General features: G+C 28.3%; 2 protein-coding genes across 3 annotated transcripts; one reads left to right on the top strand and one right to left on the bottom strand.

Annotated features, from left to right (window-relative positions):
* The first annotated feature begins 7,531 nt into the window (after positions 1-7,531).
* LOC106773543 (auxin-induced protein 22A) lies at positions 7,532-10,611 on the top strand. The gene is made up of 3 exons (XM_014660229.2): positions 7,532-8,021; positions 8,812-8,905; positions 10,309-10,611. Exons 1-3 carry the CDS (start codon positions 7,646-7,648, stop codon positions 10,421-10,423), a joined length of 585 nt encoding a protein of 194 aa, XP_014515715.1. The 5' UTR covers positions 7,532-7,645; the 3' UTR covers positions 10,424-10,611.
* Positions 10,612-14,164: 3,553 nt separating this feature from the next.
* Positions 14,165-20,080, bottom strand: LOC106772935 (cyclin-A2-4). Of its 2 annotated transcripts, none has more exons than XM_014659580.2 (12): positions 19,917-20,080; positions 18,393-18,717; positions 17,959-18,229; positions 17,327-17,463; positions 16,523-16,615; positions 16,092-16,225; positions 15,669-15,744; positions 15,362-15,438; positions 15,194-15,227; positions 14,949-15,098; positions 14,727-14,861; positions 14,165-14,610 (listed from the first exon to the last, which is right to left on the bottom strand). In XM_014659580.2, exons 2-12 carry the CDS (start codon positions 18,663-18,665, stop codon positions 14,557-14,559), a joined length of 1,434 nt encoding a protein of 477 aa, XP_014515066.1. In that variant the 5' UTR covers positions 18,666-18,717; positions 19,917-20,080; the 3' UTR covers positions 14,165-14,556. The 2 variants fall into 2 exon arrangements, with proteins under 2 accessions (XP_014515066.1, XP_014515067.1); XM_014659581.2 differs by lacking the exon at positions 19,917-20,080 and adding an exon at positions 19,812-19,910.
* Positions 20,081-20,662: the final 582 nt, after the last annotated feature.

The raw sequence follows: 20,662 nt of genomic DNA, 5'->3' as shown, positions 1-20,662 counted from the left end.
AAACACAGTAAATAATTAATTTATAAATACGATACTTAAATTAGACAAATTCTAATTATAAATATAATAACTTATAATATCTGGTGTCAATGAATTGAAAATCATGCACGTTTCTTTTCAAAGCAGATCACAAAAGAAAAAAAAAATGCATTGCTAGTCAATATGTTGCTACACGTATGCATCTATACCTCTAACCTTAAAAAAAAGAATTCTTTCATCAATTTTGAATTTACTAAAGCCTTTTTATTTATAATCATAAAATCATAAAAACTTTAACAAAAGCAAAATTATCATTATGAAAAAGAGAGAGAATACTACCAGTTATTATTACAGTACTGATTAAGAAAGTCAAAAGTACTATTTTTTAAGAGTGCTATCAACACCCTCACCTTAATTAATTTTCATATCCGTGACTAAAGTCCTTATGTAAGACAATATCATCAATTTACACTTTTTTCAATTAAATTTGAAATCTGTCAATTTTTAAACACAATTAAAAAGGAGAAAACTCTATTTTTTAAAGAATTTCTTTTGGTGTGTAAAGAAGGATTTTTCTTTATTTTGTTGTGTAGTGTGGGCGATTACTTTGTTCATTAAAAAAGAATTATATCGGTTAAATAATTTAATAAGCTGAATCATTGAAGAAAAAATGTCAAAATGGTTACAATTCTGCTTACAAAGGATTTAACATTGAAAACAAAAATCATCTTTTTTTAAATATTATTTAAATTGATCTATGGGTTAAAAGAATAAAGTCAAAATGAATGTGGATTAATTCGTAACCCACCTTCAACAACTATTTATTAATATTTTACTATTTTTCAATTTTTTTATTAAAATTATTCGATACTATTAATTTGATTTTTTAAAAATATGTTAAATAATATTTGAATAATCTAAATGTTTAATTTTTTTTGTCATATTATATGGGTTGAGACTTTAAATATCAAATATTATCTTTAAAATAATGCTTTATGAAATAGATAATTACTTTGATTAAATTGCTATAAAAAAATGAAAGGAAATCAATCTTTTGATTGAACTACAATAAATATATAAAATAAATTGAAAGAAAAAATATTTTCAAGTTACTTAATCTATTAATTCGTGGAATCAGGTTATAAATTTTTTCTTCACTAAAAAAGAAAATTAAATTGAACTGACTTAATATTAGCTTAACTCATATAGATGTTCATAACTGTTTAGTGTAAGAAAATTAAATTATTGATGTATTAAAAATAATTCTCTGTTTGCATGAACCCATGTGTAAATTAAAAAACATTAATATTTTTTTCATCTTCATTATAAATATAAGAAGTTAATAAAAGAAAGTTAACATCAATAATTTAAAATAGATTTTAAACTTAAAAGCAGCACTTTTCTTTTCACAAAATTTTGCAACAAACGATAATTTATCCTTTGAAATTCTTCTTAAAGTTGTTTTTCTTATTTATAAAAGAGGGTTTTTATTGTTTTATGTTTGGACGTCTTTTTTTCTTTTCTTAATAAAATTACTTATCTATCTCCATTTTATTTTCGTGTTTTACTTTAATTATGAGTATTTTATGATAAAAAATAAATTTTAAATTTAATTTAATATTATAATACTGTTTTTGTAAATTGAGATTTATACTTATTTATATAATATAAATTAATTTTATTCTTAATAAATGTGAATTTTTCAACACTTTATACCGTGGTTAAATTATTATTTTCACTCTCGTTTTAAGGTTGAAAAAAAAAACAAATTATACAGATTTCTTTAAACTTTAGATTAAAAGAAGTTTTAGACTACTGCATCTACAAAATTTGTTAGGTTTAGATATGATATTTTATTTGAGTTAAATGTTAATTATTTTTTAATTAAGAAGGAAGGTGTAAGAAGAAGATGAAGTAATGTGATATGGTAGGGCATACGTGGCATGACGTGTGGGGGCTATGGTGAGAATCTCATGGCAATGTCGAAGGTATGGGAAACATATGCTCGGTTGGGAAGAGACACTTTACAACTGTGGGATTTACATAGTTTAGTTGCAAGTTATATGCACCATCATATTTTAACAATTTTTTGAGAGTCACTATTTTATTGATTCGTATATTTGAAACAGATCATGTTGTTATAAAAGTTGTTAAATTTTCTTTTCCGTATTATATATAAAAAAATATTTTTTAACAGTCTTTTTTAATAACTAACAATTTGTAATTAGTTCGTTTTAATTATTGAGACATCGGTTATCAAAATATTATCGTCTATATATATATATATATACCTTCTGATGTTCACCAAACAACTTCCGTGGACCCATGTTTTTGCTATCAAGTTTTAGTACAAGAAAATGTAACAATTTACTGTTCAAAATTGGTTTTTGTTTTAGATATAAATTAACAATAAAAGTGGTGAAAACAAGATGTGTCTAAATTTTTTAATCTTGCACAAAAAATAAATTAATTTTATATTTAATATCTAATAAAATATCAAGTCTGAGTTTACGTTAGTAAATAAATAAAAATTAAATAATTCATAAAAAATAAACTATAAATTCATTATTATTTCAAAATTATGATCTTGATTCTTATATTAATAATTACATCAAACACTTATCACTGAGTAAAAACTATAGCTATTAGTGAAAACATAACTTTTTCTATTAAAGAACATAACATTTTAAATATTACGATTTGACTGTGACTCAATTTATTTATTCTTCAAGACAATTGATGTCATTTATAAGAATTTATATAAATTTTAATCAATTAATTTATATTAAATTTTTATAATGAATCCCATATATTAAGAATGATAAATTATATATGTATAAATACATTTATAGCATAATGGAGGAAGAAAAAGAATTAATCTTCTATTTTCTGAATGTACTAAGTTTTATGTTTCAAAACAAACGTTATCTCTTTGAACAGTATTACATTGATGACCAGAATTTTTTATTTAATAGATAATTTTTTTACATGATATTATATTATATTATATTATTTTAAAATATGAATTGTACAGTATATATAATTTTAATCTACACATATTCAAATTTATAATTTATCTATATTAATCAAGTTTGAGTTTATATATATTATATCCACAAGTTGGACCAATTGATTGTTGAGTCAACTGCAAGTAAAATAAATAATTATATTGAGCTTTTCAATGAAGTATAAGTGAGATAATTTTTTTTTTCAACTTGTCCCATGAATACTGAACAAGATCAAAACATTTCTAAAATTAACTAAAGATTCACATTCAAACTTTTGAACAAATTGTATTATTATATACTAATAATACAATTATTATTAGTATAGTATATTCTAAGGTTTCAAGACCCATGAGAGTGTATTTTTCTCTTAATTTTTAATTTTTATATCTTTTTACGACCCCTCATTTATCCAAATTAGTTTTTTTTTTCATGATTTTAATAATATGCTATTTGTTTTAACTTTAGACAAAATGGTTTACCTTTATTGATAAATAAATAAAAGCATTGTTTGAAACAAAATTATATATAAAATTTTAATTATTAAAAAAGTGTAACATCATTTATATATTTGTTAATTGACTCTTTGCCATTTAATTTTTCTGGATGACTTGAATTTTATCTCATGCTGTCATTTTTTTGAATACATTTCCATATATAAGAAATATAAGGTCGCTAATATAAAATGATTATGATTTATATTGTTCTCTATGAAAAATGTTAGATAATGATATAATCATATTTTTCCATTAATACATAAAAAAAAAATACATAAAGTAATAAAACAAGATACAAATTAATTACCACCTAATTAATGGAAAACTTAAACATTAGAAACTCAAATTAAAAATTTTAAAATGAGTATCTAACATATAAAAAAAAACTTATTTAAAAATACCCAAACTTAATTAAACTTATTTTCAATATCACTTTCTTGTTAATTTTTTTTTTCAATTACCTTTTTGTTTAATGTCATGCAATCGATGACTATTATAATTAGTTTTACTCAAATTGCCATGTGAACTTGACTAAAGAAGAAGCTATAATTTCTCAAATCCCATTGTTTGATTATGCAAATCATGTAGGTTGACTGGTAACTATATACATATAATATATATATACATATAATATATATATATATATATATATATAAAGGAAAAAGTTCTTTTAATAACTATTTTTTTGACAATGCATAAGTGATAGTATGTGATTGTTCCGTTTCAAATATATTTTTAAACGTAAATTTAAACATACTAATAAAGTGATAACACTTATCTTATTGTCAAAAAATTATTAAAAGAAATTGTTAAAATATCTTAATCGTGTGTAAAACTTGTTGCGAATGTGCATTTTTTTATTTGGAAAGTGAGTCTTCCTTTATGGTTATTAACACACTGAAGTTATCAACACTTCAACCAAAACATGAAGAGGTGGTTGAGCTCCCCAAAAAAGGTGGCATTGATAAAAAAATAGATAAAATTTAAAATTACATTTCTTTTAAACTGATTAATTAAGTATAAAAACATGCATTTAAAAAAAAACACTAATATTTATCCTCTATTCATGAAACACTAAATATTCCATGTATGCATATTTTACACATTTGCTCAGTTAAGCATATTCGGTAATTAATTAATTAAGATCTATATTATATCCACTTGCCTCATGGAGGTATTATGTCATGTGGGCATATTTATATTTATTATATGCTTGATTTATTGCTTGTACTAGGGGAAACATCAATCATGTAACATCATCCATAAATTATTATGTTTGAAATAAAAATTAAGGCTAATTAATTGATTAAGTAGGGATTTGCAATGCAAGGAATATATCGATTGTTACGTTCCAAAAACCAAGTTAGATTTGTCTTCCATGGTAATGGAGCCGTTAGCAAGCACTTATTCATCTATTAAAATAACCTAATCCAAAATTATTATAATATATATATGGGTTTATTAACGTGCATATCTCTGTTTTTAAGTTGATATATGTTAACAATGTATACTGGGTTATAGTAGACAAAAATACTCTCATATATTATGGATTCTAAATTTTAAAATCAAAGATATTTAAATAATTTTCATTCTCAAAACTAAAAAAACAAAAAAACCCCAAACCTTTAATATATAAATGGTATTGAATGCATAATTGCTACATATATAATCCTTCAATAGGGCTCAATAGAAAAGTTTATAATCATTAAAGATCTTTGGTTTTTTGTTTGAACCATAATTAGGGTTATAGGTTTGAAAATTGAAGAAAATATGATATTTATGAGATTAAAGTTTTCATACATGTATACTTATCTTGTTGTATACTTTTCTGTCTACTCCTTCAGCTACATGGAATCCCAATTCTTATACTCACTGCTCCCAAATGGCTGACAAATACATTACAACCTATTTAATGGATCATGATTCAAATAGCATAAATTAATTATATAGAGATTTTATTTTATCATGCATCATATCTTTAATAATCTTATTAAAATACCCCAAAATATATTCTCTATAAAGTAAAATGCTTACCTAATGAGGCAAACTTCATCCATATTTTAGGTAACATTTTTAAGGAAGACATTTATTCAAGTGACCCTAATATATCATTCCTTTTAATAACCAAAATAAGTCAATATTATAAATAATATTACAATTATATATATATATATATATATATATATATATATATATATATATTCAAGGATTTAAGAGTTAAACTTTATCACCCATATTTTTCTTTTTATTTATGTTTTCTTCATATTTTTCTATTTCCATTTTCTTTGTTTTTCTTTCTTTAGGTTTAGTTCCCTCTTTTTCTGGCTCTTTATATTATGTTCACTCCAAAATAAGCTTCTCAATTTTTATTTATTTATTATATTTGTTATAGTTGCCATCTCAATAGGGATTATTTCTTCTGAGTTTTAGATTTTACCTTTTCTTTGATTGAATCCAGTGCTTTGTTTTCGTGCCGTTCATTATCTTTAAAAACTAAAATTATCAAATCAAATTCACTTTTATATAGTCAGCTAATAAAATATTATTGATCACAATGATAAACTAAAATAAAAGAAAAATAATTTGTGATTTGTAATTTAGAGTAGAAAAATGTAATAAGTAGATAAAATAAGGTTATCAGTTGTAACAAATTCTAAATTTTAAAATAAAACTCGATATATTAATCTTAATTTGACATTAACAATAAATATAGTGTTAAGTATAATCGTTTATAATTTAACTAATTATAAAAAAGTAAACCATACAAAATATAAAATGAAACAATAAAAAATTAGACTAATCATAGCCAAAACAAATTTTCAAGTCTAAAATTATCACATACTATCTGAACTCTTGCATTAATATAATAAGTCATTGTATAAAACCATATCAAATTTGATATCTCTAACTAAATTGACTTCATTTATAAAATATATAAAAGTAGGATTGTTTTTATTGTAGGAAAAAGCTCTTTTAATAATTATATTTTAACAATTTTTTTGAAAAAGTTTATGTGATAGTTTGTGATTGATTCATTTCAAATATTTTTTTAAAAATAAATTTAAACATATCGATAAAATGATAACATATATGTTTTGTTGTCAAAAAATTATTAAAAATAGTTGTGAGAATATCAAGATCGATTGTTATAATGTGATTTCATGAAATTTGAACACAGATAACTGCAATATTAGAATTTGAGGGCAACATGAAATAGTAAATCTGGTGTTTGTAACTTTGATGAAGAGGTCCCAAGTGTTTCTGCTCCTAACTACACTTTGACTGATATCATTTCTCAGATCCTTCTCATTCCACAGACAATAAGTAATATACATTACACAGATCTTTTTCTCTCTTTCTCTCTTCTATCTTCTAAAATGCATTATCAACTTTGTTCTTTCAGTAACATTGTCTACATAGAGGGTCCCACCTTCTTCACCATTTCACTCCCTTTCTCTTTGCATCATCATCAATATACATATCACATGATGCTCATACATATACATATACATATAATAGCACTGGTAATTCCTGCCGACAGAGCAAATGGAATGAATCATGCTCATTTCAAGATTGAATTCATACACCCTTTTGATTTTGCATTATATATATGTCTCCATTGGGATGTGGAATCTTGCATACAAGACACACAAGAGAAAATTTAAACCTAGGTATATCAGCAAACATGGGATGGTAAATTTGCATAATCATGCAGATAGTTTCTTGATGAAATGAATCCTCTCTGAACATATAATTTAATGCAAAGAGCTATAGCTAGCTGCATGTACAGCTCAATGAAGCAGGTCACATGGCATGTTCCCAGCAGTCATCTAATCAAACGGCCATGATCAGATATGAGAAAGCAGCAAGAGTCGTAGGATGTGTCCCATATCTAACTAATTATGGTGCTGCCCTCATTAGCGAGGGGACAACCTTGTCCCCACAATTGTTTCTCATGTGACCGACCACTTCTCCTTACTTGACCTGTCTGTCATTGCTATCTCCCACTATACGTCCTTTTTCATTCACTTTCTATATATACACATTCTAACTAAACCTTTTCTCTCATATTCCAAAAACCCTTCACTGCATCAAATCATACACTAATATTCTCATCCCACCCTAAGAGAAACTAATCAACCTTATTATACTTTGTACTCTAATATGGCCAAAGAAGGTCTTGGACTTGAAATCACGGAGCTGAGATTGGGTCTACCCGATGCTCAGCAGGTGAATGTGGCTAACAAGAACGCTGAAAAGAAGAATAAGAGGGTGTTCTCGGAGATTGATGATGTTGGAGATGAAAACAGCTCCTCCGGCGGCGGTGGCGACCGGAAAATGGAGAACAAGAGTCAAGTGGTGGGGTGGCCTCCGGTGTGCTCCTACAGGAAGAAGAACAGTGTGAACGAAGCTTCGAAAATGTACGTTAAGGTTAGCATGGATGGTGCTCCTTTCTTGCGTAAAATGGATCTGGGTATGCACAAAGGATACTCCGATTTAGCCTTCGCTTTGGAGAAGCTCTTTGGTTGCTATGGAATGGGTCAGTTTCTCTTGCACACCATATTTCAATCTTTTCTTCATATTTTTTCCTATATATATCAACCTCCAAACCTTAGGAATAACGACCAAAACGGAAATATTAACACACCAGTCTTTTGAACTTTTTCAAAAAGCATAAAACTGTGTAAAATGCTGTAGGAAAACATCATAAAACCTAGTTTTCATTGAACTTAACTCTATACTGCTTTAAATGTTGCTGTCCTAATTTTTAAGAGAACATGAATTCAGATCTCCAAAGAAACAAGTTTTTTTTATATCCCACTTTTCCACGCTGAAACATGAAAAAAAAAAAAGCTCAGTATTAAACTAATGAACTTTTTAAAAGTCCCCAACATAACATATCCTTAGAGTTTGTATGTTGATCTTGATGTTTGAACATGGCATGATCTTGGTGAATCTAATGATAATTAGGACAATCTGATATTAGATTATCCTTATTTTGAAAATTAAACAAGTTAATTAAGCAGTGAATATTATGGTGTACAACGTAAGGATTATGAGGAATCTTTTAGTTTAATAATTGTCCTAGAAAGAATGGGCAGGAGTAAAATAATTTGGAACAAAGAGACAGAAGGACAAAGTGGGAGACCAAGCAGTGTATAATAATTAGACATTCTGCCTTATTATGTGATGGCGTGCAGCTAGTGTATACATAAAGTTGAACTGATCTTTTCATGTAATAACAAAAATTGATCAAGAAGAATAAACTTAATCTATGTATAAATTAATCATGATTACCACTCAATTAGTTTGCTGGAATTTGTTGACAGTGGAAGCATTGAAGAATTCTGAGAATGGTGAACACGTTCCCATTTATGAGGACAAAGATGGTGACTGGATGCTTGTTGGAGATGTGCCATGGGAGTAAGTACTTTTGGCCTTTACCCATCTTCTATTTTATCATTTTTATATGTTTTTTTCAGAGAAAAATAATTTTCGTTTTAAGTTGATTGCATTTTTATATGTTGATTTTGAATAAAAATTGTAAGATCAGATCTAACAAATATATGTATGATTTCACTGAATACAACTTTTTAATCAAACGTAGGTTAAGTTAAAGAACACATACTCATGTTTCGCTCAAAAGCATCAATTTAAAGTGAGAAAGGTTGATTATAGAACTGATTTCAAGAATTATACTATGGAAGATTTACTAGTAGTTTTGGTTTTCTGTGTGCTAAAACATCTATGTATTATGTTTTATGAGAAAAAATGGTTCCTGTGTACATAAAAAAAAGGTTCAACAACATGTAATGTGTAACATACTATTGAAGAAAAACCAGAAATACTTACTGTCATAGATCAGCTTTTCCGTGTTTTCTGAGCCAACCATCATTCGATCTTTGAAAACTATAGGAAATTTCGTTTATCAATATACTGTGAATAAATCTGAGATCTAATTACCATATATATATATATATATATATATATATATATATATATATATATATATATATATATATATATATATATATATATATATATATATATNTATATATATATATATATATATATATATATATATATATATATATATATATGCAATATAACTGGTGTACAATACAAATAAATTCAAACTACTGTGTAGGTTGTCCCACAGACAGATTTAAACAATACAGAAAACCAAGTTGTAATTTTCGGTGAGACCAGCATTTCGTAAAAGTTAATGTAGGAAAGTGAAAAAATCGACAATTTTATTTTGCTGTGATATTGATGATATATGTTGGACCCCATATAGCCGACATGCGTGAATCCCTCCTTATAATGTTGAGCATCAAATTAGGAAGGGGAAAAGATGTGACCTACCTCAAAAGAGCAAAGCCATTATTGTTATTGGATACATCAAAATAAGGATAAAGATACTTAGACAATATTTTTCGACAACATTTGAACATCATCATATGTGTCATTGTGTGATTGGTTCATGGTAGTGTCATTGTGTCATTTGGACCAATCACACAATGACATGTATGATTGATGTTCAAATATTGTCAAAAAATGTTGTCTATGTATCATTACCCTCAAAATAAAGGGTAGAAAAAAAAAGGGTTCTTGGTTTGCAACATTTCCAATAATGATTTATGAATATGAAATTTAATCTGTAAAATCAATTTATAGAATGAAATTTACACTGAAATATATTTTAAAGTAATCTTATTTCTAGTTTATTTAAAACTTCTAATTAACAATGACATGATTCTAATTATATATGTAATGTGTTTTGTGATGGAAAACTTATGAATGTGTTGATGATGAAACTTGAACAGAATGTTCATGGAGTCTTGCAAGAGGTTGAGGATTATGAAGAGAGCAGATGCAAAGGGGTTCGGTTTGCAACCAAAAGGATCCTTAAAGGGATTCATAGAAAGCGTGGGAAAGTGAAAGACAAGTTAGGGTTCTAATTAATGCACTTTTGATGATGATATGAATCCAAATTTATGTTATGGTTTTCTTATATTAATTTGAGAAAGCATATCTTTTTAGTTTGATATATGAATCAGACTTTTGTTTATGTTATAAGTGTTAATGGATGACATACAATCAATAGGGAAAACTTATCTTTTTTTTTAGATTAATGATTTCTCTTGTTTCTTCAATTTGTATCATCATTATATCTTTTTGCTACTGATTCCAATTTGTTAATTACTTCACTAATTAATTACTACAAACTGTCATCACCATTTCTGAAAAAGATGATAACATTTGCTGATAAATAGTTAAAAGTTTTCGCTTATTACATTTTTTAAAACATTTATAAAAAATTAATTATTTTATTTTCACAATTTTTATACAGATCTTAAAATAATTGAGATATGCTTAATTAAAAAAAATATCAATAAATTTAAAGTCATTGTAGACCTTGGTCAAAATTTTCTAAATCCTAGATAATACCTTTTACTGCCCAATAGAACAAAAGATTGAAAAGAAAAATGATATTTTAACACCAATTTTTTGATACCATTTTGACACTGTACACGTGTCAAAATGTGGTTGGACGATTTTAAATTAAAAAAAAAAACTTTGATTTTTCTCGTCCAATCACATTTTGACACGTTACAGTATCAAAATAGTGTCAAGAATTAATCACTTAAAAGAATTGTTATTTAGATATATTAAAGTAATCTTTTCAAATTTATTAATCTTCCAATTCAAGTTGATCAAATAACATAATAATAAGATATTTGTAACGATTTTATTTTTCTTAAGAAGTTTCCAAGGTAGAAAAAAAAATATTTAATCTTAATTTTTACGATTTTATTTTTAAGAAATGAAGGTAGAAGGAAAATAATATTTGATCTTAATTTTTACCATTTTATTTTTAAAAAGCCAATGTCAGAAAAATAATATTTGTCTTAACTTTTAAGTGATAAGTGATGTAAGATGGGATGTAATAAAAATAATTTTAAATTTTTTTTATCAAATAAATTTATTTTCTCCTTAACAAGTCTTAATACTAGGATTGAATAAGGATAATGATATTTAGACAATATTTTTTTGACAACATTTGAACATTGATTATGTGTGAATCTGTGATTGGTCAAAAATTACTCCACAATTAATAATAATAATCATAAACACTAATGTGGAGTAATTTTTGACCAATCACAGATTGACACGTAATCAATGTTCAAATGTTGTCAAAAAAATGTTATCTAAATATCATTATCCATTGAATAACTAAAAAATTATAAATTACTTTAAAAACTGTTTTATTTTAACTAATGTTTATTCCTATCAATAAAAGAAAGAAAAAAAGGAAAAAGAAAGTACCAAGGATGACTCTATTACAATCTTGTTTCAGTCTTTTGTAGACAATAAAGAGACAACATCATTTATAATACACCACAAGCATGTGAGAGGTTTCAGTCTTATTGTAAATAATAAAACATTTTCATTACATCTCACTAATCAAATATTAACTATAAGTAATATGTATAAATACTTTGTGAAAAATTATTTAAAATAAAAAGTTTTGTTAAATTAAAGTGATTAAGCATTTGATATAGATTATTCATCGTGAATAAATACTTCACATTAATTAATATCTCATTAACAAAAGACTTCTTTAGAAGGTTCTTGCCTGTCTGATAAAAAGATAAGAGGAGAGAAAAGAGAATTTAATGAAAAAGGTTAGTCTTATTAATTTTGTTTTTACAGAGGTTGAAAAGGTTAATAATTCTATTAGTTTAATTACTTTCCTCCAAAATTGGAGAATATTAAAAGAGAGAGATATTTTATATTAAGAATCAAGTGAGTCAAAAGAAAATATAACTTAAATTAAAATTAGGTTATTTTTAATTAACTAACTCTACGTTTTATGAGTTTGAATTTAGATTTCAACTACACTTATTTTATAATATAATTTAAAAGATAAAAAATATTACTTTCTTACTATATGTGTGTGTGTATATATATATATATATATATATATATATATATATATATATATATATATTAGTTTATATAACAAATAATTGTTTTATTTTATTTTATATTATTTAAATTTCAAAAATATATATTTTATCTTAAATATTTTTTTTATTATTAGTTTAAAATATAATTTCTTAAAGATGTATATTTTTATACCTAAATTATTTTATTATGAAAACAATGTCTTATTTAATCAAAACGGTGTTTACTAAACATTTTTGTAAGTTTATTTCTTCCTTAGAGCAAGTAACAAAAGTTGGGTGCATTTAAGAAGAGGTGGTATTTAATCATTATAAAGGACAAAATTGTCCTTTTGTTGAAAATTATTCTCGTGCAGTTAGAAATTATTGGGTTGTAGAAAGAAATATGATCACTGTCAAATTCCAAACAGAAAACAAAAAACGCCTGCTATAATCTCTTAGCAAGCTGCTATGCATAGAATGATACAGCCCATAGCAAAATTTAGGTTGTTTCTCTCTACACTCTTACATTTTTTTTCCTGCACCTCTACGATTTTTTAAAATTTCAAAACTATAATCTGTAACTCAAAAAACTCTACACTCATTTTTGTATTTCGACATATTTCAAAATTCACTGAAAGATTTTTCTTTCAACATATTTTAAAATTCGATAAAAGATTTTTTAAGTTTTCAACGAATTTCAAAATTTACTAAAACTTTTAAAAATATCTTCTAATTCATTTTAAAATCTGTTGAAAGATATTTTTTTTAATATTTTAAAATTTATTGAAAGATTTTTTTTTCAACAAATTTTAAAATTTATTGAAACTTTAAAAATAATTCAACAAATTTTGAAATATGTTAAAGAAACATAATCTTAAAGATATTTTTGGAATCTCTGAAAATACAGAGAAAATATGTATAGGTAGGTGCAAGAAGAAATGCTCTAAATTTAAAGGTTTCCATTTTTAGAACAAATAAAGCTAACACAATCAACATTACATTAAAAGAAACCAATGTCAATCATGTTAAAGGGTTAAATATGTCTTTAGTCCCTATACTTTGGAACGATTTTGGTTTTAGTCCCTCTTTCAAACTAAGGTACAATTTAGTCCTTCAACTTTAGAAAACTCTGATTTTAGTCCTTTTTACCAAATTTTTTTAACTTTATTTGCTGTTTCAATCACGTTTCATTATAGCATTTGGATTGTTTACACTGTTTGACACATTTTTGCTTCAACGTTAACTGAGAAACGCGTTTGAAACAGCAAATAAAGTTTAAAAAATTTGGTAAAAAGGACTAAAACCAGAGTTTTCTAAAGTTGAAGGACTAAATTGTACCTTAGATTGAAAGAGGGGCTAAAATCAAAATTGTCCCAAAGTATAGGGACTAAAAACATATTTAACCCTATATGTTAAATGGAATTTTATCATACAACTTAAAATTTTCAGTAGAAGGTTTTAAAATGACTTTTCACCACTGGTGAACAAAAAAAATTAAGCTAAACCAGAAAATGATTGAAAAAAATATATATTTTTATTGAATTCAGCTGTAAAATGATTTTTGCAATTTCGAAAACACATTGATTTGTTGAAAAAAATATTTAAAAGACAAGTTTTTATGAATACAAACAAACTATAATTTCAATCATCTTTTGAACATTTTTTTCTTGTGAAAAAAGTGTATTACTTTCTACTTCCAAAAAATAGTTATCTTAATGCAACTTCTCAATAATGCAACTTCTCAAGAAACTTGTCCAATGAACTTTCAACATAATCGATTATACAAATAATCGATCATTGAAAGAATTTAATATTCATAGTTATCCGAAATACACAGTGAAAGGACTGAGTGAGTCCAAGGTGATTCATCACTGCAACATGATTTCACAGTTTCTAAGTCATTAAGCCTCATCTAAGGGTTCTAGTTCTACATTAGACCGCTCATAAGTAATGTACATACAGAAACATAAAATATTTGTTGTGTACATAATATCAGACAGCTTAGCATGTAATGTACATAATATCTCAGGGATAAACGAATGGTAGTTGAAGGGAAGATTACATTAGGAAAGATTTTTGCTGTGTACAATGCATATCAGTTAGGAGTCCCCTGCATTGGCTTCAGAACAAAGTTTCAAGAAGTTTTGGTGAAGACAGAGCTGCTACACACTTGAACTGGTACAAACAAATCCATTATCAACATCAAGCAAGAAAACAGTGAAAAGGGTGTTGCTCAGAAGAGTTTATATTTGTATAAATGTTGGGAAATAAGTGTTTTTTAATATCTATACCTTGTCTTGTCTATATTTTGTGCGAATGGCAGTTAGAGGGCAACCATCAGTATTCAGCTGCAGGTCTTGCAATGCAAGAACTGTGGTTTTCAAATCTGATGCTTTGTAACTGGCATAGTGTTGAAGAGTTGGATTCTGCAGTAAATATGAATAAAAAGGAATGAGTGTGATTCATGCTAGCTAGCTTCATATGTAAGGGAAACTATGAATGAAAGGACTAACCCATGGATGGTTTGACTGATCCAGTGTCCACCGGGCAAGAAACACTGCTGATGCAGCAATGATAGAAGGAAGGAAATTCAAGAAACCATAGTCCATGAGTGTTAGTTCAGCTAGGTAATTGGCCAGGTACTCTAATTCAAGGCTTGGATCCTGCATAATTTTTCAGCAGGTAGGTAAGTGGTTAGTGATTAGCAGTACTCAACCAAATGATTTTGGCAGCATTGCCCCAAGAACAATATTTTCACCTTGTATGAAGCTTGTGCTGCCCGAAGAAACCTCCTAAGAACCAAGAATGTAAAAGGGCAATTGCATTAAGGATCTCTCAACAATGGTCTGAATTTTTCTTATATGATCTTTTCATTTTTTTGATATGGATATATTAATGATTTGATGATAAAAATGTCAGAAAGTACCTGAGAAATGTTTTTATAGTGGGAGCAAACAGTTGATATTCAGACGACTTCAACACTTGACTCTCCATTTTCAGCACCTGTCCATTCACATTATTCAACAATTGCAAAGAGTTCAAAAAATTGTTTTCTTACTTTTACATGATCATTATGCCAACATACAGAATCCGTAGTTTTACAAATGAGTTTGAAAAGTCAGAGAATATGATGTTTGAGGTTGAGGTTCTATGTTCTTGTCCATCATGCAAGTAGTCTTCAGTTTTCAGTTATTTATTGTGCTTAAAGCATTTATTGAAGAAAAGTGACATACCTCAGCTTTGGTGTATGTATTGTCTGTAATGAAGCAGAAATCTTCAATACGCGGGGCGTTAATTTCTTCGTACTTCCTTCAATCACAGAAAGCATAATACAAAATAAACATTTCAAAACGCAATACAATTTACAATGACACAAATTTTCTAATCTCTGCATTCCACTTTTCAGCCTAAGCTGAATTATCAAGGTTTAAACAATGACCATTCATTAACATAGAAACAAGGATACGGCACATTTTATTCTCGACAATAAGCATCAATTGAATATGGAAGCACACACCAAGACCAATCAAACTAAATATTCCAGTTCAAACATCATTTTTTTTCAGTTCAAACATCATTGTATCATGAAAGTAATTACATATGCTCAGTTCAAGAATAATACTTAGAGGACACGGTTTCAGAATTTGAGAACTTACGAGGCAATTAGCATGCAGGTGATACCAAGTAGCTGAAGTCTCTGTCTTTCAATGTAGTTTTTGGAGAGGAACCAATCTATGAGGTACACAGTGAGGTAAAGAGTGTCTGTAACCAATTTGTATTCCTCCGAAACCTTAAAAAAGAAACAGTGGTTCAGAATAGAATTTGGTTCTCTGAACAACACAAAAAGGTTTCCTAGTGAAACTTCTTATCATCTACGTCCAACTACAGCATTTTTGGGCATCATCAACCACATTTGAATTTGTAACCTCACTCAATGCCAGTAACTCTTATTTATAACCAAAGATCCTCATTTTTTTTTCCATATTACCAATCCATTTTTATCTTATCTGTAACACTCAATTGTTTGTGCCATATCATATACCACTAAACGTTTGGTGATTGTATTAGAAAAGTAATTGAAACAAACCTCTACAAGCCAATCAACCAGTATTCCACGCATGCTTTGAGTGATGTCTCGCTGCACCATCTCCATAAAATTAGAATAAGGCCTTCTTGCAAGCTGGAAAGCAGAATATCAGACAAACAAATTAAGACAGGAAACATAATCCAATAGAGGCAGATCACAGATAGGTAATGGTGTAATGGTAAGTCTGCAATTCATTTGATAGGACAATTAGAGACTAGGAATCCTAACATGTATATTCCAAAATTTATAACAGCCTTTTTCTTATTCAGATCAAGTTATTCTAAAACCAACCACCCAGTTCAGCATCTTATCAGCATCCATTGTGATAATAGTTGGATGCTGCTCAGTAATAGCCATTAGTATTAATTTGATAATGACAAATGAAAACTCTTCAATCAGAAAGCAAAAGAAACCAATTTCACTATTATTCTTAGATCTGTAAACTTAAATTGTGTTTTCATAGAGAGATCCAGTGTCCTAGTCATGGAGTTAGATGGATTTAAATTCAAAATCTAGAAGACATACTCCGGGTCAGAGCAGTTGAGGTGACTATTTCTACTTATCAGCCAACCATTAATGCGATGAGTGGAACACTGATTTTCTAATACTAAAGGCTCCTACTTTTTTCCACCTATGTAGAGTGTACAGAAAGAAATCAATACTTAAATCATCAACATGGAAAAGTTGGCAGAAAAAGGTAGACATTTGCTTGCTTTCATAACTACCACAGTTGACGACAACGTAAGATCATATGGTCAAGACATGACTACTGCATACAAATGACATTGTATTTATGGCACAAACCTCAGCAACACGCATGGTGTCGTAGATATCAGCAGCATAGAGGCTGCACAATAGAGGATCTTCAAGATCATCGTCTATGCCAGTGACGCCTTGATCCTTCAACGCAGTTAAAACTGTCGAAAGGTTACCTTTCTTGTCTGCAAAATAATTGTATAAACATGTCAATAGTGGTTTATTTTATTAAGGTATTCAACAAATTCAAAAAGCCAGTGAAAAGTCTTATAAAACATATGATGACAGATTATGGTCAGTTAAATGCTTCCATGCAACGATTGATTATGATATTAAGAGGAAACAGATAATCTTTAAATTTCTCTGCACCATCGAGTTGGATTCTTACGAAACTTTACAGGCCAGCGATGTAGCAACAGTTTGCAGTCTTATAAGAACTGACTTTAAGTAAAGGAGTATAACAGAACAGATAAAAATGTTACATTCAATTTTGAAATCAGGTTCACTAACCAAATTCCTGTCTCATTTTACTAATCAACAAAACATAATTTTTTTATGACATTATTGTTTCATGATACATTTGCTTGAACATCAAGATAAACAACCTCAGACTTAAGAAACTGAAGTACAAACAAAGTATGAGTCCTATGAGTATTTGAGCAATGCATAGTTAGGAAAACCTTTATTCTGAGAAATCAAAGGTTGACCAGATATTCCAGACATCTGACTTTCAGGCAATCGAACATCCATGTTACACTCATTGGAACTTGGCCGCAGAAGTTCTTTGTGTTCCAAATTAATTGAGCACATAGTATCTTCTGATTTCAATGCCGTTTCCTGTAAACTTTTTGCTTTGGAGTCAGCTTGAAATTGCATTGAGTCTACAGCAACAGAAGGAACCACTTTGGACACATTAACTTGAGCAGCCTTAGACAGCTTTCTTTTCTTAGCCTATCAATCACAAAAACTCAATGTAAGTGAGGGCATGAGATTAACTTTCCATGAATGTTACATTAATCCAGCAACAAATTTCAAGAAAGAAAGTAAACAGTGAACAACAAGAGATAAAGTATTTTCTTGCTCTAAAAGGTTGGGGCTTCGTCATGGAAAAGACCTGAATTTTATTTGAGTTGACACAACTCGTGTACGCATTTTCACAGCAAACATTAGTAACATCCTGAAGAACGGTCCTTTTTTTACGAGGAACACATGTATTATCAGAAGCTGCTCTTTTTGAGTTGACTCTGGATAACTGCTTCTGATTTTGCTGTGATCTCTCTTTCAAAGGGGGTAGCTTTCCTGATGAGCAATGAGCAGCTGCCCGAGCCCTTGTCACTCGACCAGATAGCTCCCCAGTTTTCAGTGTAACACTGCTTTCCTTCTTCATCTCTGCAAAGATTCACAGCAGCACGAAGAACTATAATCTTGGTGTCTCAATCCTGCAACAAAAAGACCGAATCATACGAAAGCAAAACATCTCGAAAAATACTAGACTACTAGTGTCTATTGTTTCTCATCAGACGAAACATTTTGAACTGGATCAGCAACTTCACACCAAGAAAACAAACTTCGCTTCAAACTTTCAAGCACTCTCCTCAGAATTTAGTAATTTCATGGTGGACCAAGTCCATTTTGTAAATGCAGAGTGAGTGATTAAATTAGTATATTGTTGGTTATTGGAAATCAAGCATACAATTGGCACAACTTGAGTAAGTAGCAAGCTATTTGAATGACATTCAAAGTTCAATCTAGTTAAAGAGAATTTAGCATAAAAACTGCTTAGTAACAAAGGAAACAAGAAGTCCACAAATCACATTTTGCCCTTTGCAGGAGAACAGGTTTGCATAAGGTCTTGATGGGACGAAAAAATTCACTCTCTAAATGGGGAAAGAATGTTAAAAGATTTTACTGAAAATAGTGAAGATACGAGATCAGGGACTAATTCATGTTTTCATCACGCTAACTCGGCTTCTTTCATGAACTCTTTGTGCAGGGAAACTTCAATTAAAGTTTCTTAGAGTGGCCAACAGAACGATCATGTCAACAAAGAAATTTTGAAAAATCAAAATGCTCACTGCATATCCACTCCGCTGAAAGACACAATTGTTTAAGAAAGGAAGATATGCAAGTTGAAGCAAAGTGGACATCAAAGTTCTGAACAGCCAGGAGGGAATAAAAAGAAACCCAGCAACAATTTGTCAGTAAAATGGTGTAGAAAAGGGAAAGAAATATTCTTTCTGCGAATGGATATTACCAAAAAAAAAATATATCTTTGTTCATGTAAATCAACATTCCAAAACTTCAGAAGTTTTAGTACGAACCAAACCAATCTTCAATAAAAATGTTCCTTGTTTCCTTTTAATTCACTTGGGATTTCCCCTTTTGAAAATCATACAAAACGTACCCTCTATTCTCCAGAGAAAAGAAAAAAAAAAACAATCAAAACTCAATCTTTGTATCACTGCATTCTGTTTTAACTCATTCTCTTACAAACCCAACAGAAGGATAAACAGAAACCCAAAAGCAAGATTACCACCACAACAGACTCGGGTATCTTCAAAGACGTGACATTGTAAAAGACAAGACAAAAAGTAAAAACATTGATGGTCTGTTCCAGAAGCAATGCAAGAGGAATGACCTGGTCTATCTTGCAAGCTCCACCATCTCCATTGAAGAGAGATAGAGAGAGAGAGGAGCTCACAGACAGAGAGAGAAAGAGAAAGGGCTCCAAAGCCTTTCTTGGGAGGAGCTTCGGACAAAGGAAGAGACTGAGCGGGATGTGGTTGTTTAAAATCTTGGTGAAACTATGCAGGAAAAAAGGGAAAGGTTAAAAATTTATTAATGATGATAAAGATTGTTTCTGAAGAAATAATAATATAATATATGTGGCTCAGTGCCATTTCATTGTTGACTTTTGACTCAAAAGTGAAAGCCAGTTCATCACAAGGGAGTGATGTTTTTTTTCTTTTTCTTTTTGTTTTATTTATAGAAATAGAAACATTTAAACTGCTATCCCAGAAGTTTTACTTAAACAATTTCTTTAAAAATTTCATCTTTTTATTATATACAAGCATTTCACATATAAAAATACTATTTTTATATTTTATATTTAAAAAAAAATTCAAGTTTAATTATTTATTTACTCTTTATAATAATAATCTTAGATTTAATTAAGGTAACATAGCTTCTGAGATCTGGTCGTGTGTGTTGTAAATTACTTTCATGTCCTTTCCATAATTGGGTGTTGACAGACACTGATGTTTGAATTAGTTGAAAGGGTAGTTTGGTAATTGACAACTTTGTCAATAGCATGTGGATTTTTGTAGGGCACTTTTCTAGTGATATGTGAACTTTGAACCTATAATATTAATGGCTTTAGTTTTT

This window comes from Vigna radiata, chromosome 9 (genome assembly GCF_000741045.1).
Source record: "Vigna radiata var. radiata cultivar VC1973A chromosome 9, Vradiata_ver6, whole genome shotgun sequence".
Lineage (NCBI taxonomy): Eukaryota > Viridiplantae > Streptophyta > Magnoliopsida > Fabales > Fabaceae > Vigna > Vigna radiata.
The sequence above is the reverse complement of the archived record's forward strand: the minus strand, read 5'-3'. Positions and strand labels throughout refer to the sequence as shown.